Here is a 23,090-nt window from a genome sequence, read left to right on the forward strand (position 1 = left end):
TGTATTTTCTAAACCACTTGTGAAAAAAAAAAATTTGTAAAAATAAAATCTTCTTTAGTTTTAATTAGTTATCAAAAAAAAAAAAAAAAAAAAAAAAAACACAAGAAAAAAAAAAGTTACAATGAAATAGATAACTAACAAAAAGGAAGGTTGTGTATTTTTGCATTTTTGAGCTAATCTTATATAAAATATTAGCGGACATTTATATCTATATAATATCAAAAAACTAAAGCGTAACATTTACTATGCTCTAATTAGTGTAGCATTTCAGTACATTGTGGTCCATTTCAGTCATCTTTGGTCCATTCGGTTCGTTAGGTCTAATTTGATCCACTTTGGTCCATTTCGGTCCATTCAGTTCACTTCTATCCCATTTGTTTCTTACTTCTTACGGTCCATTTCAGTCCACCTTGATTTACATACACAATTCACTTGTTCTGATTTTGTAAATTTGTAAGCTCTTTCGGAAGAAGAAGAAGAGAAAAATTGCAATCCAATTAATTCTATAATGTTTGTCATTTACACAATATTATATTAGTTGCGGATAAACACCAAAAGTAACACACTTTTGAGTCCATATCCTCACATTTTGAAGGCATGCCACTGTCAATGTTAAATTGCCACACTGTGTTTCTACAAACTATGAGTGGTAGAAGGATCACTGAGGACTTAAGAGTAAGAAAGTTACATTGTCGTTTTTTTCTATTCCTTTTTATTCTTGTTTAAAACCTTAACAAAATATAATTTTTTTTTTTTCTAATTTTTCATACCATCATTTACTTTTTCGATTTATGTTATTTTGGGATGTTGAGAATCATAGAATTTGAAAAGAAATTTTTAAAATTTTTGAGTAAGCATTGTGATTTTTCTTTTCAGGCTCACTCTAGCATTCAAATGTAACATCCTTTTTTTTGTCTTATTTGTAGGGTTTGGGTTGTGCTTCGCCAGATTATCAACGACACATCCTCTTCTTTTCTTCAACTTCTTTTTACCTTGATAGGCTTTTGTTCCTATATATGTAGTGTTGTTCTTATATATGTCCGTTACAAGTTAGTTGAAAAAAAAAAAAAAAAATCATACTTTTGACACTCCATTTTGTAACCTGCATTTAACCTTACATGAAGAGTAAAAGGGTAATTTCACCTTGGAAATATGCATTTTGATTCTAATCATTAGATCCTTAATCTCATTTCACCAAAATGATCTTAATGTTGTAACGATCAAATCAATTGGTCATAAACCCTAATTGGAACATCAGATTGAAAGTTATCATCAAATAAAGTTTTAATGACCGAGATGCAATATCACAAATTGAGTCCGACTATATGTGATTATGAACAATTGATTCTAATTGATTATAATTATAATTAATTTGAGATTAATGATGTGTCATAATTTGATTGGCTAGGACTATATTTTATGGTAAGGTTGCACACACTTAATTAATTAGATAGTCAAACATTAATTATTCAATGAGTAATTTGTGTAATTATCTTTTAATTATGGTAGATTTGGAACTAATTATGTCTTAAATGGGAGTGATTGGAGCCTATTAATGTTAATTGGAAACTAATTTGGGACCTATTAATGTTAGTTGTGCTGAAATTATTTTCTAATAAATGACTTCTGCTCACTATTTCGTTGATATATCTCAAAATAATTTTAATATGTGAATGAGGTTAATTTTCCCAAAAACTAGACATCCGGGGCTTCAATTTAAGCACAAGAATGAGACAATTCCGATCAGAATTGAGTAAGATATGATTTTTTGAATTTGGCTCTACAGGCTGTTACAGTAGCTACTGGAAAACCGAATTTTGCTTGCTCCTCACTCTAACTAATCTCTACATTTAATGCACCCGATTTCCCCAAAGGCTAAAATGAGATCTAGGTTCATGATTTTTTGTCAACCCCCATTAAATGACATTCCATTCATATCTTCTCCACCTTTACTATATAAACCCCCCTCTCCTCCATTTCAAAACACATAAAAAACCCCTCTCTTCTTCTCTCTTGAGTTGTAGTAAAGTAGAGTAGTCTTGTCATATCTTGGTCTTCTTCAGACCCAAAGTATTGAGTGAGACTCACTCTCCCTTTTCTAACTCTTTTTTTCCTTCACCCTTAGGACCTCCACTAAGAGTCTCCTCATCCACCGTATGGATCTTGTATGAATGTATAATCCCTTTTCCTAACTTGTTTTTTATGTTGTCATGATGAGAATTTAAGATTAAAGCATGATAGTAATTATTTAAATTTTCTTGAATATGTTTGAATGTTCTTAAATGTTCTTATGTGTCCTCACATGTTCTTGGTTATTCATCACATGTTCATGCATAACACTAGTTTTGATCTTAAATCCAAGTCAAAAATATGAAGAAAAAAAAATGTTTGTTTCATAATTCTTTCAAATCCTTGAATCTAGGATATCATCATCCGCACACATTCACTAATTTATTTATTTATTTATTTATTTTCAATCCAAATGCAATGCTTAATAAATTGAATTAGGATTTATCATAAGCACACACATTAAATTTAACATGCAAATTGATTGATAACATCTTGGATGATGTGATATGAATGTTTGCTACCATAGTCTAAAAGATCGGTTTCACCAAGCAAGGTGGGTGCCTAACACCTTCCCATCTTGTAACATAGCCTCTGAGCTTAGATCAAGGGTTGATAGATCAATGCTTATCCTTGTAATTTTCAATTTCTAGATTGTAACTAGGAAATAAAGCCACGTATTTCATCTTAGATTGTATCTAGGACCAAAGTTATGTAATTTCCTATGATCAATGTAAATTCAATTTCAAATTAATAAAGTGAGAAATTTTTCAATTTTGGTTTTCTTATTTCTTTCAACAATTAAATAAGTGGCGACTTCATTGTAAAACTTTTAATCTAAAGGGGAAGATATAATCAGTCAAACCTTCATTTTGAGAGGCAATAACACGACTCCACCTATTCACATGAGTTTGGCCCAATATCCAAAAAAAGGGCTGGGGGCGTGATCTCTCACATGTGTATGTCTATATACATACATACATATATATATATATATATATATATATGAGATCAAGTTACACCTGGTGTAACTTTATAAGAGTTACACATTTTTTTTAACTATTGATTTCCATTAGATCTAATGGTTAAAAAAATACTAGTGCCATGTCATACCTAATATCATTAACTCATTAAATTTTCTTCTAAAAATAAACAAAAAGTCAGTAAAGTCTTTCACCCTCCACGTTGTCTTTTTCTTCTACCCCTCTCACTCTTTCTCACATCCACCTAGATCTCCATAAACTCCCCCAATGAACCAAATAAATCAACAAGGGAATCGATACATTGTACTTTTATTGTAGTACAAGCAGCAGATTTGAAAACATGCAACAGCTAGAAGATCCTTTTAAAAGACTTATTAGAAGTACCAACTATCCAAATCCCAGATATAACATCGTGTAACATGCAAGAGCCACTACAATGCGACATCTTCTCTATAGTATATTCATATGGGATTTTGGTTGGAGGGCATAACTTCTCTATTAGGAATACTAAAGAGCCAAGGAAAAATGCACCAACATCAGGACCAGAGCGAAGGGTGATGAGATTGGCGTTTCTGTTCTGTCAAAGTACCAGCTTCTCAGAGGTGATTGCGGAACGCAATTTTGCTGAACTATTGGATCATTGAGGACATTAGCTTAATTAGAGATAGTTTTTCTTTTATTTCTTTTGATAGTATACTACTATGATGTAATCGTGCTGCAAAAAAGGATGAGACCATTATTCAGTTAGAAAAATGTCCCTCTTTCTTCTTCTTTATTGTACAACATGATTTTCTTAAGTAAAAACTACTAACGTTTCCTCACAAAAAAAGAAAGAAAAAAAGATTAGGTCCTATCCAAAATGAGCCCAATTTGAATTTATCTGGCTTTAGTAAATTTTTCACATTAAGAGACCTCTGACTCATTATTATTCATTAACTATATTAAAATTCTGGGCATCCATGAGTGACATTACCATGTCTTTATAACACTAACACTAGTCTTTGTCAACTTCCAGTACCAACATTTGGAAGTCCCGAAGTACTCAACTGACATAAATGGGCATAAATCCACTTGCTTTATTAAAACAATATACTTTAGAAAAATCTTTTACATTAAGAGACGTCAAAATGAGTCATTATTAACTATTCATTGACTATATTATAATTCTGGGCAGCAATGATATTACCAAGTCTTAATAACACTATAGTCTTTACCAACTTCAAATACCACACCATATAGTCCTGGAGTATACATCAGGGTGATTAAACTGTGTGGACTAATGAGAAAGCCAATGGAGGTTTTATTAATTTTAAAAAAATTAGCAAAGTGGGTTTATTAATGGAGATTAAATTTTAATAAAATAGCAAGGTGGATGGTTAACGAAGTACCACACACGGTCTTGAAAATGGAGTCTTGAGTGGATGGTTGATGAAGTACTACATAGGTTCTTGTAAAATAACAAAATGGATGGTTGATGAAGTACATGCTTATAGGACTTTTGAATTTTGATAAGTACACAGTTACATCTAGAGTTATTGAAGTGGTCGAGACTGGAATTCTTGTCATTGGGTCATTCTTTGGCCGTTATCATTGTATTTCCTCTAGAAGATGATTTAATCTATTGAATAAGTGGAATAGGATCATAATTGCCCCTCAAGGAAACTAAATATTTTCCATCCTCCCACTTTTCCACTCCTCCAACCAAACGGACCTTAGGTGTCGTGTGCAGTAATGATTCTCCATCAATGATGTGCCCGTGATTGGTGTGTCATTGCTAAACTAGCACTAATGTGCCGTGTGGGACTTGAATTCCCTGCAATTGTGGGAGTTGCAGTCTTAGATCCTTCATTAATGGGTACACTGACTACGTTGACTTCCATAGGTGCCATGTGGGGTAATGGTTCTCCATCATTGATGTGCCCGTGTTTAATGGGATGAGATATTCCCATATTAGTTTGTGCCGTGTGGGACTTGAATTCCCCGCAATTGTGGGAGTTGCGGTTTCAAATCCTTCATTAGTGGGTACACTGACCAGGTTGACTTCCATAGGTGTCATGTGGGGTAATGATTCTCCATCATTGATGTGCCCGTGTTTAATGGGATGAGATATTCCCATATTAGTTAGTACCATGTGGGACTTGAATTCCCCGCAATTGTAGGAGTTGCAGTTTTAGATCCTTCATTAATGGGTACACTGACCAAGTTGACTTCCATAGGTGTCGTGTGGGGTAATGATTCTCCATCATTGATGTGCCCGTGTTTAATGGGATGAGATATTCCCATATCAGTTAGTGCCGTGTGGGACTTGAATTCCCCACAATTGTGGGAGTTGCGGTTTCAGAGCCAACATTTCAATTCATTATATTTTTATTAAAAAACAGAATAATGCAGTAAAGAGATGTAATTCTAAAGATTCAAAATTTTACAGAACATGAACATCTCAATATTACTAGATTTTATTTTCTAACTCTAACAAAATTAAGAGTTTCATATCATTTAAAAATAGAAAGAAAAGGGACCTAGATGAACAATTTGCTTTTTAGTGAATCCCCCATTTTCAAATGCACCGGGTCTAACTTATTATTATTGGAAGCTATTAATTGCAAGTGAAGTCTATTGAATCAGGTAAAGTTGAAGTTTCTGTAGATAAAGACTTGGGGCAATATCGAGATGGACAGGTCTTTGGGTGGAGGATTTCAAAATAGACTTTGGGTTGCTTTACTGAAAGCAAGCGGGTGGAAGTGGTACGTGAATTAAGGGTAACGAAAACTGGTCTTCTGGGATTGAGATGATGCAATTGTTCTCAATCGTTGAGATTGAGAGTTGAAAAAAGCAACTTTTAATCTCATCTGTTAAATAAAATAAGTGAGAATCATAAAAACTTTTTGTGAGGGAAATATGGAGTAACCTAGGTATTGCACTGGATCTAAATCTAGTCTTCTGCCATAAGTCCTTTCCTTCTGTCCTCATGATGGATATACACTATTTCTTTTTCTTTTTCTTTTTTTAAAAATTTTTAATTTTTTTTTTTCTTTTTACAAATAATACAGTAGTTGACAGTTGCCTTAGGGTTGTTATGAAAATTTCAAACATGCAAGTAGTCCATGAATATAATAGACTTATATATAGGGTATATTATACCCTTTTTGTGGTTGGATCCGGTCGCAATTTAGTTTACAAACTTTCAATTGTTATATTTGTCCCATATAGTTTAAATTAAAAATGAAACCAATAATTCTGTTTAAATTAACAGATTTTGTATTTTTTAGACTAATAAATTACTCATTTCTAGTTTGATAACAATGGAGAGCTACACATTCCAATAGATTTTGTTATGCTTGGTATGAGTAATATATTGACTCAATCAACTCAATTTAGATTAAAAGGCCCATGTTTAATACAACTTTGTTCTAATATGCAAAGTTGGAATCCATAGACCCCAAGTTATTCAAGTCTTCAAATCTTCATGAAAATAGACCTACTTCATGATAAAATTCACTCCTTGTTTCTTCTCATGCCATTTAAAATTTAAAATGATGGTGCTTCTTAGTTCTTAACACCATGGTTTTTAGACCCGAACCGTTCAATAAATCGTAAAAGGGAGAGGTTCAAGATTTTTAAGGTCGGACTGAGGTCGAATTGAGGTTGAATCGTGATGACATCATAATTATTTTAATAATTTATTAATATAAAAATAATAAAATACATATACAAAATTTAACAATTTTAATTAAAATAATATATAAAGAGGTTAAAATATATTTTAATTAAAGAAAAGATGATTTCAGCAAAAAATTAAAAATAAAGAAAATATGATATTTTTTGTAATTTATTACAAAAATGATAAAATATCTCTTATATTATTTAAAATATCTCAATTTTCTTTCATTTTATCTACCCGGCCCCACTTCTAGTACTTTTTCTTCTCATTCTTATCTCATTCACGTGTCCCCTGTCTTGCCTTATTCTCTCTAGTTTTTATTTTTTATAAATTGTTCTCTCTAGTCTTATCAATTAACAAATCCCAATATTCTCACATTGAAAACTTCATCCTCACCGTCAATTCAAAATGATATCTTTAGCTTTCTATCTTCTCTCTTCTAGTCGCCCTTCCTAATAGTCTGATACTTTGGGTGCGTTTGTTTCAATGTAAATTGAATTTCGAATGTAAAATGAACGTAGAGGAAAATGAATTCCCGTAAGGAAAATGAAATCCGGATGATTGATTTTGTGATGGAAAATAATCCAAAAAACAATTTCTGGTGTTTGGTAACATTTTGAAAATGCTATTTTCATACAAATTTTTCACATTTTCTTAGCTCCCAAATAAATTTTATAACATAAAAATTCAAAATATACACTTAACACAACCAAAAATCAAAATAAAAACATCTTTTAAACTCGTTGAGAGGAGGAAGAAAGAGTGAGAGATTAAGGGAAAGAGAGAGATCAGGAAAGAGATGGAGATCGGGTCAACGAGATCAGTCTTCAGCTGCGGTAATGATCTTTAGCGGCGACAATGAGATCGGTCTTGGGTTGGTCGAGATCGAGATCAGTCTTGGGTGGATTAGGTATTGTAGAGGGTAGGTTTGAGAGAAGTGTTTCGCCGTCAACGTGGAAGCGACAGATCAGAGATGTTGGAGGTCAGATGGGCTTCGCTGGCATGAGGGAGATGTTTTCCTTGTTGGATCGGGTACATGCAGACCCCTGTGCATGGGAGAGCTAAGGGGAGATGGGTTTCGGACCCCTGTGCTCTTTCTTCTCTCTCTCTCTCTCTCTCTATGTGAGTCCTGGAAATCATTTAAAGGTAAAATGAGAGTGTAATTGATTTTACGACTGAAGTGGGTTCTTTTTACAGTCAACGGAAATGTTTTTCCGTTTGACCAAATTTTCCATGCGCAACCAAACACATGGCAGGGTGTAAAACGATTTCTTGAAATGCTTTTCAGGCGAAACAAATGCAGCCTTTGTTCATTTTTCTTTTCTTTCTTCCTTTTGGTTAGCTCCAAGAATGCCTACAAAACGTCTCTTCGAAAATGCACGATTCAACTTCTATTCCAGAAAATCTAATGTCAGCGTAACTTTGCTCTTCATTTTCCATTACTATATTACTTCATTCTCTCTAATCTCTATTACTCTCGCCTTTTTCTGTCTCCCTCCCCTCTCTTGGTCTCTCATTAAATGGTGAAATCCAGTGATGTAGTTGACAAATGAGATGAAAGCTAGAGATTTTTAGCAAAATTATGCAGGGAAGAAAACTGGAAAACCTGTGCCCGGTTCTACAAACCAAACGGTTTGACCGGGGTTTGAACAGTTTGCTACAAAACAGAGAGTTTCGGTTTTTTATGTTTAAAAACCCGAATTAATGGCCGGTTTCCGGTTAATTTGGTCTGACTGTACGATCCGGTCCGGATTTCAAAACCATGCTTAACACCACGCACATTAGATTAGCATTTACCCATCCCAAAATGTTTCTAGGCATGGAGTAAATGCACCTTAGGAAGCGTTATTGATCTAGTTTGATTTCTATGTAACACCTTTGGTTGTCTTCTCTAAGGATTTTTCTACAACTTTATGTGCTACCATTTATTAATTCTCTTCTATGATTAAAATTATGCATGCATCAAGCTTGAAAGAGTTTAATCTATTGTGAATGTATATGCAGTGGGCGAAATTTGTCCCTGCATCATACATTCCCATAATCAATTCAAACTAACCACGACCAAAAAAAAAGAAAAAGATGTACATGAGCAATTTGCTATCCAGTCATGAGTCACCAATTTTCAAATGCATTGGGACCAATTTATTATTGTTGGAACTTCGAAGCTATTGCAACTTGCAAGTGAAGTCTGTCGATTCAAACATGGTGCAACATCAAGATGGACAGGTCTTCCTGGTCTCGTCATTCTTCTTTACTTAGCCATCGTAAGTTACAAGTTACAACGACTTAGACTTGGAATGGGCCAAATGGTTAAGAAGTCAAGATTGCTTAGCTTGCTTCCACTAGTGATCAATCTAACATGAGTGCGGAATTTTGGTATAGAAAACATAGCACCATTAATAACAAGGACTAAAACATGAGGATGGATTAAGTTCCACTAAACTCTTTGTTTGTTGTGAGTTCGAGTTAGCTTAATTGCTAAAAATTCCTATAATCGAATAAAAAAATCTGGGGTTCGAATCTCCGTTAATACCAAAAATTAATGGGTGTTTTAGCTTGATGATAAGAGTAATTTTTAAGAAGTGGTTATAGGTTGAAATGCCCTATTTATCAAAAAAAAAAAAAAAAAATTGTTTGTTTGTTTTTTTTTAAAAAAATATTTCAATGAGAGGGAGGGTTAAACCCTACCTAGACACATCAAGAGATACGGTGTAAACTCTTAAGTAGTTAATACTTAATATTACATAATTTTATAATTTTTTTTATTGAATTCTTTTTTTTAGATGTTTTTTTCTTTTTTATAATATTATGCTTACAAAATATATTGGATTATAAAATAATAAATATCTCATTTAAAAATGTTTAAATTTCAATTTTTTATTTTAATATTATACACAAGACTGTGTTTGGATGGTAGTACACAACATCTTATTGATAAGTAATTTGGTATGTTTATTAAGAAGAAAATACCCTATAATCCAATTATTTGATTTCTAAATTAATCTAAATTAATCCAATTACTATAGTTTAAGATTATGCATAAAATATAAACTTATAAATCATATAATAATATTCGATAAACACAAAATTTGATATGTGTATTAAGAGTGTAAAGAACATGTAATTCAATGGTTAGATTTTCAAAATATGTAGTAATGTTTATTTTATTAAGAGGTTGTAGCCTTAGTCTATAACCAATTTTTTAGCTAAACTTTGTTTAAATAAAATCATTACAATGATCAAAATTTAATTATCAAAAGTTTCAAGAAATTCAAAGGCAATTATTATTTATTGTTTTAAATTATTTTATAATCTATTAGAAACTTCTGGTTTTTTTTTTGTTTTTTATTTTTATTTTTATAATATATAAAAACTTAGTCCCAATCGATGTACATTCTTCATGTAACTTAAACTTTGTTCCATTGAAAAAAAAAAAAACTTTTTTTGTTTTATTTTTATCATCTATTTTATTATTCAAATGTAATTATACATGCGTGTGTGTTTCTAATGAAAAGCATAACAAAATATAAAAGACATTAGTATATATGTTGATTGATTTAATAAAAATTAATTTCATATAACCTCTTACAGTTTTTTTTTTTCCCTTTTTTACTGCTTGTTCACTCAGAAAACAAATGTTTTTTTAACAATATAGTATCCATTGATATAAGTAGAAGACTAATAATTTAGCAAATAAAACAGAAACAAAATTAATTTATATTTATTTCTTAAACAAAACTATTCTATAATAAACAATATCCTGCAAATTCTAAGCACCAATAATTCAAGTGAAAAAAAGAAAAGTTAATAGACAATCCGCATGCTTATAAATAAGCATCTATAACAACGATCCTTGTAAGGAGATAAGGGGAAATGGCCAACATGAATACCACCTTTGTACTTCTTCTTAATCTTCTTTACCTTCTTTTGATAACCGAATCTATTTCACTTGAAGCTGTACCATCCAATTCTATTGCTGTAAATGCCAACGTGCGTTGCATTGAGATAGAGAGGGTAGCCCTTCAAAAATTCAGAAAAGGTCTTAAGGATCCATTCAATAGGCTTTCTTCTTGGGTGGGTCAAGATTGTTGCAATTGGGAAGGCATAGGTTGTAGCAATCAAACGAGCAACGTAGTAAAGCTTGATCTTGGAAGCTCAAATCTATGTGGTTTTGGAGGAGGAAGCCAATATACTCCTGATCAGCCTAATTGTTTGAGTGGTAAGTTAGATCCTTCTTTACAAAATCTGAAATATTTGAGTTACTTAAACCTAAGCAACATCAATTTCCAAGGATTATCATTCCCATATTTCCTTGGCTCTCTCAAGAAGCTGACATTCCTTGACCTTTCCTTTACAATGTTTTCTGGAGTAGTGTCTCCCAGTCTTGGAAATTTAACAAATTTGAGCTATCTTAATCTCATTCCATCTCAACTTTCTGAAAGAACTCTTTCGGTTTCAAATATATATTGGCTCACCAATCTCTCTTCCTTACAATACTTGAATTTGCAAAACATAGACCTTAGCAAAGCTGAAACTCATTGGCTGCAAGTTGTTAATATGCTTCCTTCACTATCAGAGTTGTATTTGTCAAGTTGTGGTCTTCATCATCTCCCTCAAACTCTTCCATTTGTGAATTTAACGTCCCTTTCGGTCCTTGATCTCTCAAATAATGGCTTCAACTCTTCTTCTATTCCCCCATGGTTGTTTAATCTTACTGCCCTCATTAATCTCAGGATCAATTTATGTGACCTAAAAGGCCCCATCCCTAACATAGCAAGGGCTAGCCTATGCAATTTGAAGAATTTAGATATGTCGTTCAATTTTTTTATCGGTGGCCCAATAACTGAATTTATCCAAGCATTATCCGGATGTGGCAACCATAGACTAGAACAATTAAATTTGGGATCAAACCAACTTAGTGGTGTTTTGCCTCATTCCTTGGGGTATTTTACACATTTAAGAGAGCTCCATCTCACCAACAACTCATTCTCAGGCCCAATTCCATCAAGTATACAACATTTATCACGTTTGGAGATACTAGATCTCTCTTACAACTTGATGAATGGAACCATCTCAGAATTTATTGGACAACTTACTGAGTTGAGCACTTTGGATCTCTTCAGTAATTCTTGGGAAGGTACCATGACTGAAACTCATTTCCTAAATCTCAAAAAACTAACTTGGTTTGCCTTGTCATCAACTAGGAAATCCTTAGTTCTCAATGTGACACATGATTGGACTCCCCCATTTAGTCTCCAAAATGTCCTAATCAAAGACTGCCAATTGGGTCCTGCATTCCCGGCATGGCTCAAAACTCAGAAGAATCTTCTTGAGATCTCCCTTGTAAACTCTTCAATTTCAGCTAAAATACCAAATTGGTTGTGGAATTTGTCTTCGTTGCCTTTGAAATTAGATCTTTCTCATAACCAATTGAGGGGAGACCTTCCTAAGTTATTATCTTTTGAGTGGGTAGATCTAAGTTACAATAATTTAACTGGTTCACTCCCACTGTGGCCTAGTGTGTCATATCTCTCATTAAGGAAAAACCTTCTTTCTGGACCATTACCAGTAAACATCTTCCAACGTATGAAAAAATTGGTCACCCTAGATCTTGCAGGGAACTTTCTAAATGGTAGTATCCCCTCATTGACCATTGGGCCGACGGGTTTGTGGTTTGTTGATTTATCGAACAATCTTTTATCTGGAAACATCCCCAGGCTTTGGATGAGTATGCAAAATTTAGAGGCCATTGATCTGTCAGGAAATGATCTATTGGGTAACATCCCAACCTCATTGTGCTCACTACCTACTCTTAATTGGCTGCAACTAAGCTACAACAATTTTTCTGGAGATCTCTTTTCCACCTTGCAAAACTGCTCGAGCTTATATGCACTTGATGTTGGAGGTAATAGATTCTCAGGGACTTTGCCAAAATGGATTGGAAAAAGGCTACCTTCAATATCAGAATTGCGCCTACGAGGAAACATGCTCTCAGGACCCATTTTGGAACAATTGTGTTTTCTCGCTCGTCTACATGTTTTGGACTTTGCACATAATAATTTTTCAGGATCTATCCCTACTTGTTTGGGCAATTTGGCTGGTTTGAAATCTTTGGTCGAATATTCTATATCACCAATCCGTAGTCTCCTTCTTCCACTAACCTACTCGGAGCATATGGATTTGACTGCAAAGGGTGCCCAACGTGAATATTACAGCCAAATTTTCTTGATGAATAGTATAGATCTTTCAAGAAACAATCTAACCGGAGAGATTCCAGAAGCACTAATAAAGCTCTCATTACTATTTACCTTAAATTTGTCATGGAATCAATTGACCGGAAAGATACCAGAGAATATGGGAGCATTGCATGGTTTAGAAACTCTTGACCTCTCATGCAACCATCTTTCAGGTCCCATTCCTCCAAGTATGTCTTCTTTGACTTTTTTAAGTCATTTGAACTTGTCATATAACAATTTGTCTGGACCTATTCCATCAGCCAACCAATTTCAAACTTTCATTGATCCGTCCATTTATGAGGGTAACCCACAACTTTGCGGGCCTCCATTGATAACAAATTGCTCATTATTGCTAAGTGATGGGGATACAAAAGCTGTAGATGAAGACAATGAGGAATTCAGGTCTGAAAAGTTATGGTTCTATGTAAGTGTTGTTTTGGGGTTCATTGTCGGATTTTGGATTGTTTGCGGTAGTTTGGTGATAAAGAAGTCTTGGAGACATGCTTACTTCAATTTTGTTGATGAAAAGAAAGATAGGCTTTTTGTGGCTGTCAAAGTTAATATGGCTCGTTTGCAAGGGAAGATTGAAGCATAGAGACGCAAAGATTGAAGGTAATTCAAAAAAGAAATCACTTTGTAGCTTCTTTTTTGTGAATTCATTTCTACTTTTTAATTTCTCTTTATTATTTATCGGTGCAGTTATGCTTCATTATCAGGTGGAAGTCTCAGTACTTGGAGATCCTATGATTTACAGTACGTGTTTCTTCAGTTCATGCACGTGGAGAAGTACTCTGTTAGAGATTAAGTTATGTTAGTTTGTTTATTGTAACATAGATAGTTGTGTAGTTGTATCAATGGAAAAGCTCAGGCGTGGTATTTTGATTAGTATAAATAGATAGCTCACTATAATTAATGAAGAGTAATTAGTTGTATAATTTTTCTCAATTTGATCCAATATTACGAGTTTCTTCTCTTCTCTTCTCCTCTCTCTCTCTCTCTCTCTCTCTCTCTCACTTGAACATTGATAAACATGAAAAATAAATAAATCTTTCAAACACAAGATGAATCTTACATGTTCGATTGTACTTCTATAATATTTTTTGAGCATTCACTTGCAGCCAGCTATTTTGTAATGGAAAATACTAAAGTCATAAACTATTTTATAATTTTTTTTACGAATTGTTGATATGACAAGTGGTTATTAGTATGTAAAAAAATGATGTTGATAATGGGCACAAATAAAAACTATTAATAATTTATCATATTAATAGATTATAAAAATATTGTAAAACATTGGCGGAGCCAAAGGGGGGTGGTGGGGAAAACCCCATATGGAGTATGGTTGAAGCCTTTGAATAGGCATTTGGTAGTTGGTATAATTAGTAATTAGGCTGTTTATTGAGAGAGAAGGCTAATTAGTAATTTGGTTGTGTATAGAATCTCAAGAAGTGTCAAATTCATAACGAGAGAAAAGAAATTTGGTGGGAGAATTTAGTGATGTTCGGTCCCAGTCCAAGATTACAAGAAACTTTTGGGGATTATGGTCGGTCTGATTATCTTTAATTAATCAAACCGTGTAATAGATTTTAGACGGTGACCCCGTAAACTTTATAATATAAAATGATTCTTTTTCTTTTTTGAGATATTGGAAAGTCTTTTTTTTTTTTTTTTTTTTTTTGTGGATAGAATTGCAAAAAATTGACCCATACAACACTTTTTCTTTTTCTCTCTCTCTTGATGGATAGAAAAAACAAAGACCCATAAACTTGCTTCAACTCAGCAGAGCTAAGACCCATCAGATGGGCTATTAGTCTGGTCAGCGATGACATTACCAAGTCTTTAGAGCACTACCAGCTTCCAATACATCAGGGTGATTAAACTCTATGAAATAACGAGACAGCAATGGAGGTTTCATTGATTTTTTTTAAATAAAAAAAAATTTAACAAAGTGGTCTATTATTGGAGGTTGAGTTTTAATAAAATCGCAAAGTGGATGGTTGATGAAGTATGTACACAGTTAGACCTAGACTTATTGAAAGGGTCGAGACTAGAATTCTTGATAATGGATCATTCTTTGGCTGCCATTATTATATTGGACAAAATTTAGTTACAAAATCGGTTATAACTTTAAGTTATAAACTCACTAAATATATTTTTATTGGAGGTGAATTTTGACAAATCTACTATTGGATTACATTTTCTTCTTATATCCTCCATGTTTGAAAATTTTTAAGAAAATTAAAGATCAATAACTATGTCATTAATAAATTTTTAAATTACAAGTTTTTGTAATTTAAAATTATGCATAAAATATAAATTTATAGATTATTTAGTAAATAATATCCGATTGACACAAAATTTGACATGTGTATTAAGAGCGTAAAGAACAATTAATTTAATGATTAGATTTTCAAAATATATAATAATATTTATTTTATTGAGTGAGTGAGTTTGTAGCCTAAGATTACAACCAATTTTGTAAAAAAAAACTGTCTGTATTGTATTTCTTCTAGAAGACGATTTAATTTAACCTATTAAATAGGTGAAATAGCTTGAAAGACTGAAACCTTTGGTTTCCCAATTAAAACCAATCATATGGCTGTATATCTGTATTGACTAATAAACCACATGATTGAATTTAATTCTCAATATAATTATGAGAATAAATCCACCTTTTTTTTTTAATAAAATAAATCCACTTATTTTTTTATTTTTTTTTGAAGAGGGAAACGTCCTCATATTTCATTAAATATAATTGGAGTCAAAATACACAGCTTGCTCAACAGGTGGAGGGGATTCCTCCATCCAGATTACATCATGTGACTCAAACTTTGCATGCCTAGCTAGTAAGTGTGCTACCGTGTTGGCACTCCTTTTAGCAAACTGAACTTGTGACCATCCAAACCCGTTAATCAAGCAGAGCACATCCTGCAAAATATGGCCAAACCGGGATGATAAACTTCTCTTCTTCTCTAATGCGTTCATTACCGTTTGATTGTCTCCTTCAACCACCATATCCCTAAACCCACATTCCAGCGCGAACTCCACTGCACGCCTACAAGCGAGGATTTCAGCTTCCTCACTGCATGACACCGGTGGTCCCCTGCTTGAAAAAGCAGCCATAACCTCTCCTCGATCATTCCGAATAATAGCTCCAAAGCCTGAAGCGTCTTCATCCTTGAATATCGCCGCATCAAAATTTAGTTTGAACCGGTTCAGAGGTGGTGGTCTCCAGCTAATCGGGAACAAGCTTGGCGATCTTGTGACTAAACAGAGTTGAGCATGCCGAAATTCATCTAGGTAATCTTCTGCTCTTTTATTTAGAACTCCAGGTGCCTGCATTCGTTTCCCATGGATTAATGTATTTCTTTGATTCCAAATTATCCAAGCCTGCACTAGAAAAAGTTCTAGCTCTTCAATGGTGAGTCTAGCCATCAACTCCTCCCAAAGTTGAATCATATCCTCCAGCCCCACATGGCACTTCTGTATTCTAACTGGACAACTAGCCCATATATCCTGCACCCCACCACAATTCCACAATGCATGGACTTCAGTTTCTGGTTCCGTCTTGCATGTTTCACACCGATTATCTGTAATTATTCGCCTCTTGACCAGGTTGACCCGAGTTGGCAGGATACCGCGGCAAGCTCGCCAGCCAAAGACCTTAATTTTGTTAGGGACCTTTAGCTTCCATAACATTTTCCACACCTCTCCTCCCACAACTCCCTTAGAACTTTCAGCCCAGTTCAACTCCTTCCCTGCTTTTTGTGCCTCACGATACCCTGACTTTACCGTATACACACCTGATTTCTCTCCATTCCAAACAACTGTATCAACTATATCTCTGTAGCTCAAAGGTATGCGCATAATGGCTTCAGCATCTTCACAGTGGAACTTCTGCCTAATAACTTCATGGTCCCACCCACGAGTCTCCGGATCCATTAAATCCTCAACCATCATCCCATCTTCAATATTAGATGTTGGATGGAGCACTCTATTTGTATAATGGTTTGGAATCCATGCCTCATTCAGAATCCGAATATGGCGCCCATTACCAACCCTCCAATATGTTCCTCTTTGCAAGATTTGTTTAGCTGCCATGATGCTCTTCCATGTGTAAGAGCTGTTTGGTGAGTCAGTAGCCTCCAAAAAGTGACTTCTTGGAAAATATCGGGCTTTCAAACATTGGAACAACAGAGAATTTTGATCTTGCATCAACCTCCAACCTTGTTTAGCTAGCATTGCTAAATTGAATTGGTGAAGATCCTTGAAACCCATCCCTCCTTCTATTTTTGGTCTAGTTAGTTTGTCCCAACTTAGCCAATGTATTTTCCTCTCATTCCCAACCTGTCCCCACCAAAATCGGGCACACATGGATTGAAGCTCCTCACATAATTTAACTGGCAACTGGAATACACTCATCGTGTATGTTGGAATTGATTGAGCCATTGCCTTGATTAGATCTCCTTTCCTGCTCTTGAAAGAATTTTCCCTTTCCACCCTTGTAGTTTTTTCCACACTCTATCTTTGAGAAAAGAGAAAGTGTGGTATTTACTCCTCCCTACCAAAGTTGGTAGCCCCAGATAGGCCTCAAATCTCTGTACTTCACTCACACCCAGCATGGTTTTGATTAGCTCCCTTTTCTGAGAAGCTGTATTGCTACTGAAATAAACTGAGGACTTCTCCATATTTATACACTAACCCGAGGCTTCTACATATAATTTCAGGATCTCCAGTACCTCCTTTGTTTCTTTCTCAGAAGCTTGACAAAATAAAAGGGAATCGTCAGCAAACAAGAGATGTGAGATTTTAGGGGCTCTCCTACAAATAGAAACGACATGGATATGTCCCTCCATTTCTGCTTTCTGCAACAACGATGTGAAGCCTTCTGCACATAAGAGAAATAGATAAGGTGACAAGGGATCTCCCTGCCGGAGACCTCTTGTAGGAGTAATCATACCTTTTGGTTTGCCGTTAATTAGAATAGAAAAGGAGGTTGAGGAGATGCAGCTCATCACTCTATCAACCCAAAGATCTGGGAACCCCAATTTCATCATAATCTGCTTCAAAAAACTCCATTCCACCCTGTCATAGGCTTTGCTCACATCCAACTTCAAAGCTAGATTCCCTGTTTTACCCTTTCTCCAGCCATGCATCATATGTAAAGCTTCATATGCCACAAGGACATTATCTGTGATCAATCTCCCTGGAACAAAAGCACTCTGTGTTGGGGCAATGATCTGAGGTAGTACCTGTTTTAATCTGTTTGCCAAAACCTTTGCAATAATTTTGTAAATAACATTACAAAGGCTAATGGGTCTAAAATCAGACATTTTGACAGGATTTTTGATTTTTGGGATGAGTACAATATAGGTATGATTTAGCTCGGGCACCATATGACCATTATTTAGAAAATCAAGTACAGTAGATACAACATTATTACCAACAATATGCCAAAATTTTTGGAAGAAAAGAGCATTCATACCATCCGGTCCAGGCGCCTTGGTGGGTCCCATTTGAAATAGGGCTGCTTTTATTTCATCCTCATTAAATTCATTGGTCAAGATTTGTTGCATTTCACTAGTCACCTTATTTGGTACGGCTTCAAGACACTCCTCAATTCTTGTACATGGGCCCATGGAGAATAAATTGCTAAAATACTGCACTGCCACATCAGCCACTCCTTCCATATCCTCCACCCACTGACCATGTGTGTCCATAATCCCTTGGATAAGGTTTTTCTGCCTGCGTTGGGATGCTTTTAGGTGGAAAAATTTTGAGTTTTTATCACCATGTTTAATCCAATTAACCCTTGATCTCTGGGCCCAGTAAATTTCCTGCTTTCTGAGCCAGTCATCTAGCTCTTTACTGGCTAGGATGAATTCACTTCTATTTTGCTGCGTTGGTGGAGCTTGATTGAGGGCCTCAATTCTTCTCTGCAAGTTTTTTATTTCTTCTGTGCCTGGGTGAGTTTTTGATGCACCCCACGCTAGCAAATCCGAGGCACATCCACTGATCTTCTTTTTGACTATATCCAATGCCGAGTTACCCCCTTCTCCATTATCCCAAGCCTCCTGGATCACTTGCTCACACCCCTCCCAAAGCAACCAAGCTTCTTCGAACTTAAAGCCACGTTTTCCCTTGTGACTATGTTTTGGAGATTCTTTATTTTGAAGAATCAGAGGCATATGGTCTGATGTATGTGAGACAATGTGGGTTACAGTGGTACCCGGAAATCCACTTATTTTGATTACAACCAAACAATATATTTTAGAAAAATTGTCACCTTTGACTCGTTACTATTCATTGACTCTATTAAAATTCTGGGCATCGATGACATTACCAAGTCTTTATAACACTAGACTTTGCCAATTTCCAGTGCCAACATTTGAAAGTCCCGGAGTAATAAAGTCGATTTTGGATTTCGAAGCTCAAAATTGCAAAACTCGACCCAATGTTCTTGGTGGAAAATTAGAATGGGCAATGGAGATATGAGACTTTATATACATCACTCATTCGGTATTTTCTAATATTTCATCCTGTCATATAAGTTGTGAATCTAATATATTGAACTTTAACTTAGGAAACCATTAATATGATTCGCAGGACTAACTTTGGTTTAGGCCATTTAGACAATTTTCTAAGGCCCACAAGTGATGCAAAGCCCTATAATTGTTGGTTTATATAGTAGAAATTTTTAATCTATGGCTTTCGCTCCTAATGATAGGTCTTTATCATCAACGAAGGCACCAATCAATTTTTGGTGTAACTGAGGATGAAATCTTAAATCTTTTATTCAAAATAATAGTATACGATACTTTTATAGGAATCCAAATTAAAATAGACTTTTTTTTTTTTTTTTTTTGAGAACAGGTCAGAAATTTTATTAAACTAAAAAGAAGTACACGTATAAAGCAAAACTTGTATAAGTCCAAGGCCAGCTACATGCAGCTGGCCATAGACTGAGGCTACACTACCGTAGCTAAGAAAGGACCCATACTAAACAATTATCTCTGTAAAGAAAACTTGTATAAGTCCAAGGCCAGCTACAAGCAGCTGGCCATAAACTGAGGCTACACTAACGTAGCTAAGAAAAGACCCATACTAAGCAATTATCTCTGAGACGCCATCAGCTTTTGGTACTCATCTAGTAGACTCTCTGCACTGCTCAAAATAGTCCTTCGGTGGGTTTGTTTATGTTCAAAATAGACCTTATTTCGGGCATTCCAAATAGATCATGCCACTGTAGCCCAACAGTCAAGGTCACGTTGATCTAAGCTTTGCACCATGAACCCGAATAGTAGGAAGAAATCCCGAGCCTCATTGTTGCACTTCTGAATCTTTCCCTTTACCAATGCCCAAACATTCCTGGCAAGCGGACACTCCCACAAAATATGCCCCATGGTCTCAGGTTTCTGCTTACACAAACCACACACCACCTCAACGTGAACCTTCCTTCTATGCAGATTGGCCCGAGTAGGTAAGCAATCTAAGCATGCCCTCCAAATGAAATTTCTGACTTTTGGGGGAACATTCAAAGTCCAGATTTTCTTCCAGGTTGACTTGTCCGACCTGGCCTTTGAATGCTCCACTACTTGCTGTTGCTTTAGTCGAAGTACAACATACTTTTTTTTTTTTTTGAGAATCAATACGAAGAAACTTTATTAAATCAACCAAAGTCTGTTACAAGAACATGATGAAGTTGTGGTGGAATATCCTCCATCCACACTGTAAGAGCATCAACGTGTCTAGCATATTGAGCTAAATTATGGGCTAGAGAATTACTCGATCTGCGGGTGTGCGAAAAAGAAATACAAGAAAAACTTCCAAAACTCTGCTTAATAAAGGAAATCAAATGGCCAAAGGAAGTAAAGGACTCCTCCTCACTTCGTAAGGCTGAAATAATAAGCTCCGAATCTCCCTCGACAATAACAGAGGGTAGATGGAGTTCAAGAGCGAAAGAGATGGCTCGCACCACTGCCATCGCTTCTACATCGTCTAAGGAAGATGGTAACCTGGTTTTTTCGGACATGGAGGCCATCACCCTTCCCTGGTGGTCACGAACAACAACTCCTAGCCCCGCTTCGTCTGACTCACGGAATACAGCACCATCAAAGTTGATCTTCAAGCTTGTTGATGGTGGAGGAGACCAGCTGGCGTTCTGTCTTGGCAAAAGAGAAAAACAGTTTATAATTAGTTAGACAAAAGAGAAAACATACGGTCAGGAGGTGGCGTAAAAGTGTTGATTTACGCCACCAATCAGTGTTTGCCACATCACACATTTAAAGAAAAACCAATACTCTCTAACATACACAATTTAACTTACTCCGCACACACGTATCAGAGGGCAAAGCTGGAGAAATAGCACCAACGCCTAACCCATTCCGCCTCACCGCAGTGCCATTGTTAAACCCACCATCCATTTCCGTATACACCACCGGAAGCTCTCACTCCCCAATTCTCCCTCTGGGCCCAGAAAACTCCCCACCGCAAACCCACTTCCGGAAAGCCTCCAAATCGTCAACCCAATATTCTCAGACCCATTCTGAACCGCCGCCGCCGCCGCAGTCGTAGACTCCACCGGCGCAGCCGCTATGGTTTCAGTATCAGTGGGAAGCTCGTGGCGACAAACTGGGCAAGAATTCCGAATCAAAAGCCAAGGGAGTATACAATCAGAGTGGCTTACACGGCATTTCTCGAGCTTCGGATCCGAATTCGAATTGCTCTTTGATCCTTTTTTATTCTTTGTTTGATCAGTGGGTTTTGGGAATTTTGTGTGGCTTGTTTGGGTTTTGGGATTGTTTGATCACTGGCATTGATCTTCTGTGGTTTTGATCAGTAGGCTTCATTGATGGTGGCTGGGTTGTTTTGTGTTGGGTCTGTGAGGGAGAGATGATAGTGTTAAAGAATGAATATTTGATTGAATAAAAAAGGAGCAAAACAAACCTTGAACTTCGGTGCGGTGGCGCCGTGGCGGGGTGGAGCTCCGGTGGTCAGATGAGAGCAGGAGGTGGAATGGGTTAGGCGTTGGTGTTGTTTCTCTAGCTTTGCTCTCTAATATGTGTGTGGAGTAAGTTAAAATTGTGTGTGATAGGGTGTATTGGTTTTTCTTTAAATATGTGACGTGGCAAACACTGATTGGTGGCGTAAATCAACACTTTTACGCCACCACCTGACCGTATGTTTTCTCTTTTGTCTAACTAATTATAAACTGTTTTTCTCTTTTACCCCTAAACGTAAACTCAAGATTCAAATTTAAACCAAACAAGTACATACAATTTTAAATTATATATTATACTTTATGCACAATTGTTGTGAACATTTGGGTTTATTTAGATATTTGGTACAAGATTATTGAACCTTGTGGATCAAATCAATATTACTGCCAACATAGTGGGTTTATTCTATTGGCACTTCTCACGCCATTTAAAATGGTAGTACGTACCTCTTATTCTCTTATTAACACTAAAATAGATTAGCATTGCCCATTCCGAAACGTTATCTAGTTTGATTTCAATGTACACCTTTGGTTTTCTTCCCTATGGATTTTTCCTACAAATTACTGTTTACTGATTGAGTGAGTATATATGGTAGCTGTAGGTGATAATATTTGTCCCTGCATATGAGTATTTCAAACTTGCCAGGAAACACACACACGAAAGAGGGGGCTGGGCAAGACTTAACACAACAGCGTGAGGCACGGGTCTTCGTAGTCCAGTCATTTTTCACTGCTGAAGTACTACATCGACATTTTTGAATCATAACGACCAAGACAATCCTCCTCTCAAGAAAATGAGTATCAAAGACTAGAAATGGCTTGATTCAATGTCAGGCTGACTAGGAAATTCCGATTGGTTTTGCTTGCAATCGTGAATCACAAGGACCGAAACTTAAGCATTGATGAAGTTAAACTTGTGTATTCTCTCAACCAAAAAAAAAAAAAGACAAAGAAAAAGAAGATACACTTGTGTAATATATAGAAATATGCTATATACACAACATTTTTAGAATATTTTCATAACAAATTCTATGTGTCAAGTTGCTATTAGTTGTTATTGTCAAGGCAAAAAAGTAATTTTAATGGGGATATATATATATAGACAACTTAATAGATAAGATAAGACTAGAAGAACTCTTTTTTTT

General features: G+C 35.4%; 2 protein-coding genes across 2 annotated transcripts; one reads left to right on the forward strand and one right to left on the reverse strand.

Moving 5' to 3' along the window:
• The first annotated feature begins 10,553 nt into the window (after window positions 1–10,553).
• Window positions 10,554–13,902, forward strand: LOC126723583 (receptor-like protein EIX1). Its single transcript, XM_050427149.1, has 2 exons — window positions 10,554–13,559; window positions 13,647–13,902. Exon 1 carries the CDS (start codon window positions 10,585–10,587, stop codon window positions 13,540–13,542), a length of 2,958 nt encoding a protein of 985 aa, XP_050283106.1. The 5' UTR covers window positions 10,554–10,584; the 3' UTR covers window positions 13,543–13,559; window positions 13,647–13,902.
• A 6,714-nt stretch (window positions 13,903–20,616) lies between these two features.
• Window positions 20,617–21,640, reverse strand: LOC126722522 (uncharacterized). The gene is made up of 3 exons (XM_050425678.1): window positions 21,634–21,640; window positions 21,341–21,578; window positions 20,617–21,112 (listed from the first exon to the last, which is right to left on the reverse strand). Exons 1-3 carry the CDS (start codon window positions 21,638–21,640, stop codon window positions 20,617–20,619), a joined length of 741 nt encoding a protein of 246 aa, XP_050281635.1.
• Window positions 21,641–23,090: the final 1,450 nt, after the last annotated feature.

The sequence above is a fragment of the Quercus robur genome, chromosome 4, assembly GCF_932294415.1.
Source record: "Quercus robur chromosome 4, dhQueRobu3.1, whole genome shotgun sequence".
In the NCBI taxonomy this organism is placed as follows: Eukaryota; Viridiplantae; Streptophyta; class Magnoliopsida; order Fagales; family Fagaceae; genus Quercus; species Quercus robur.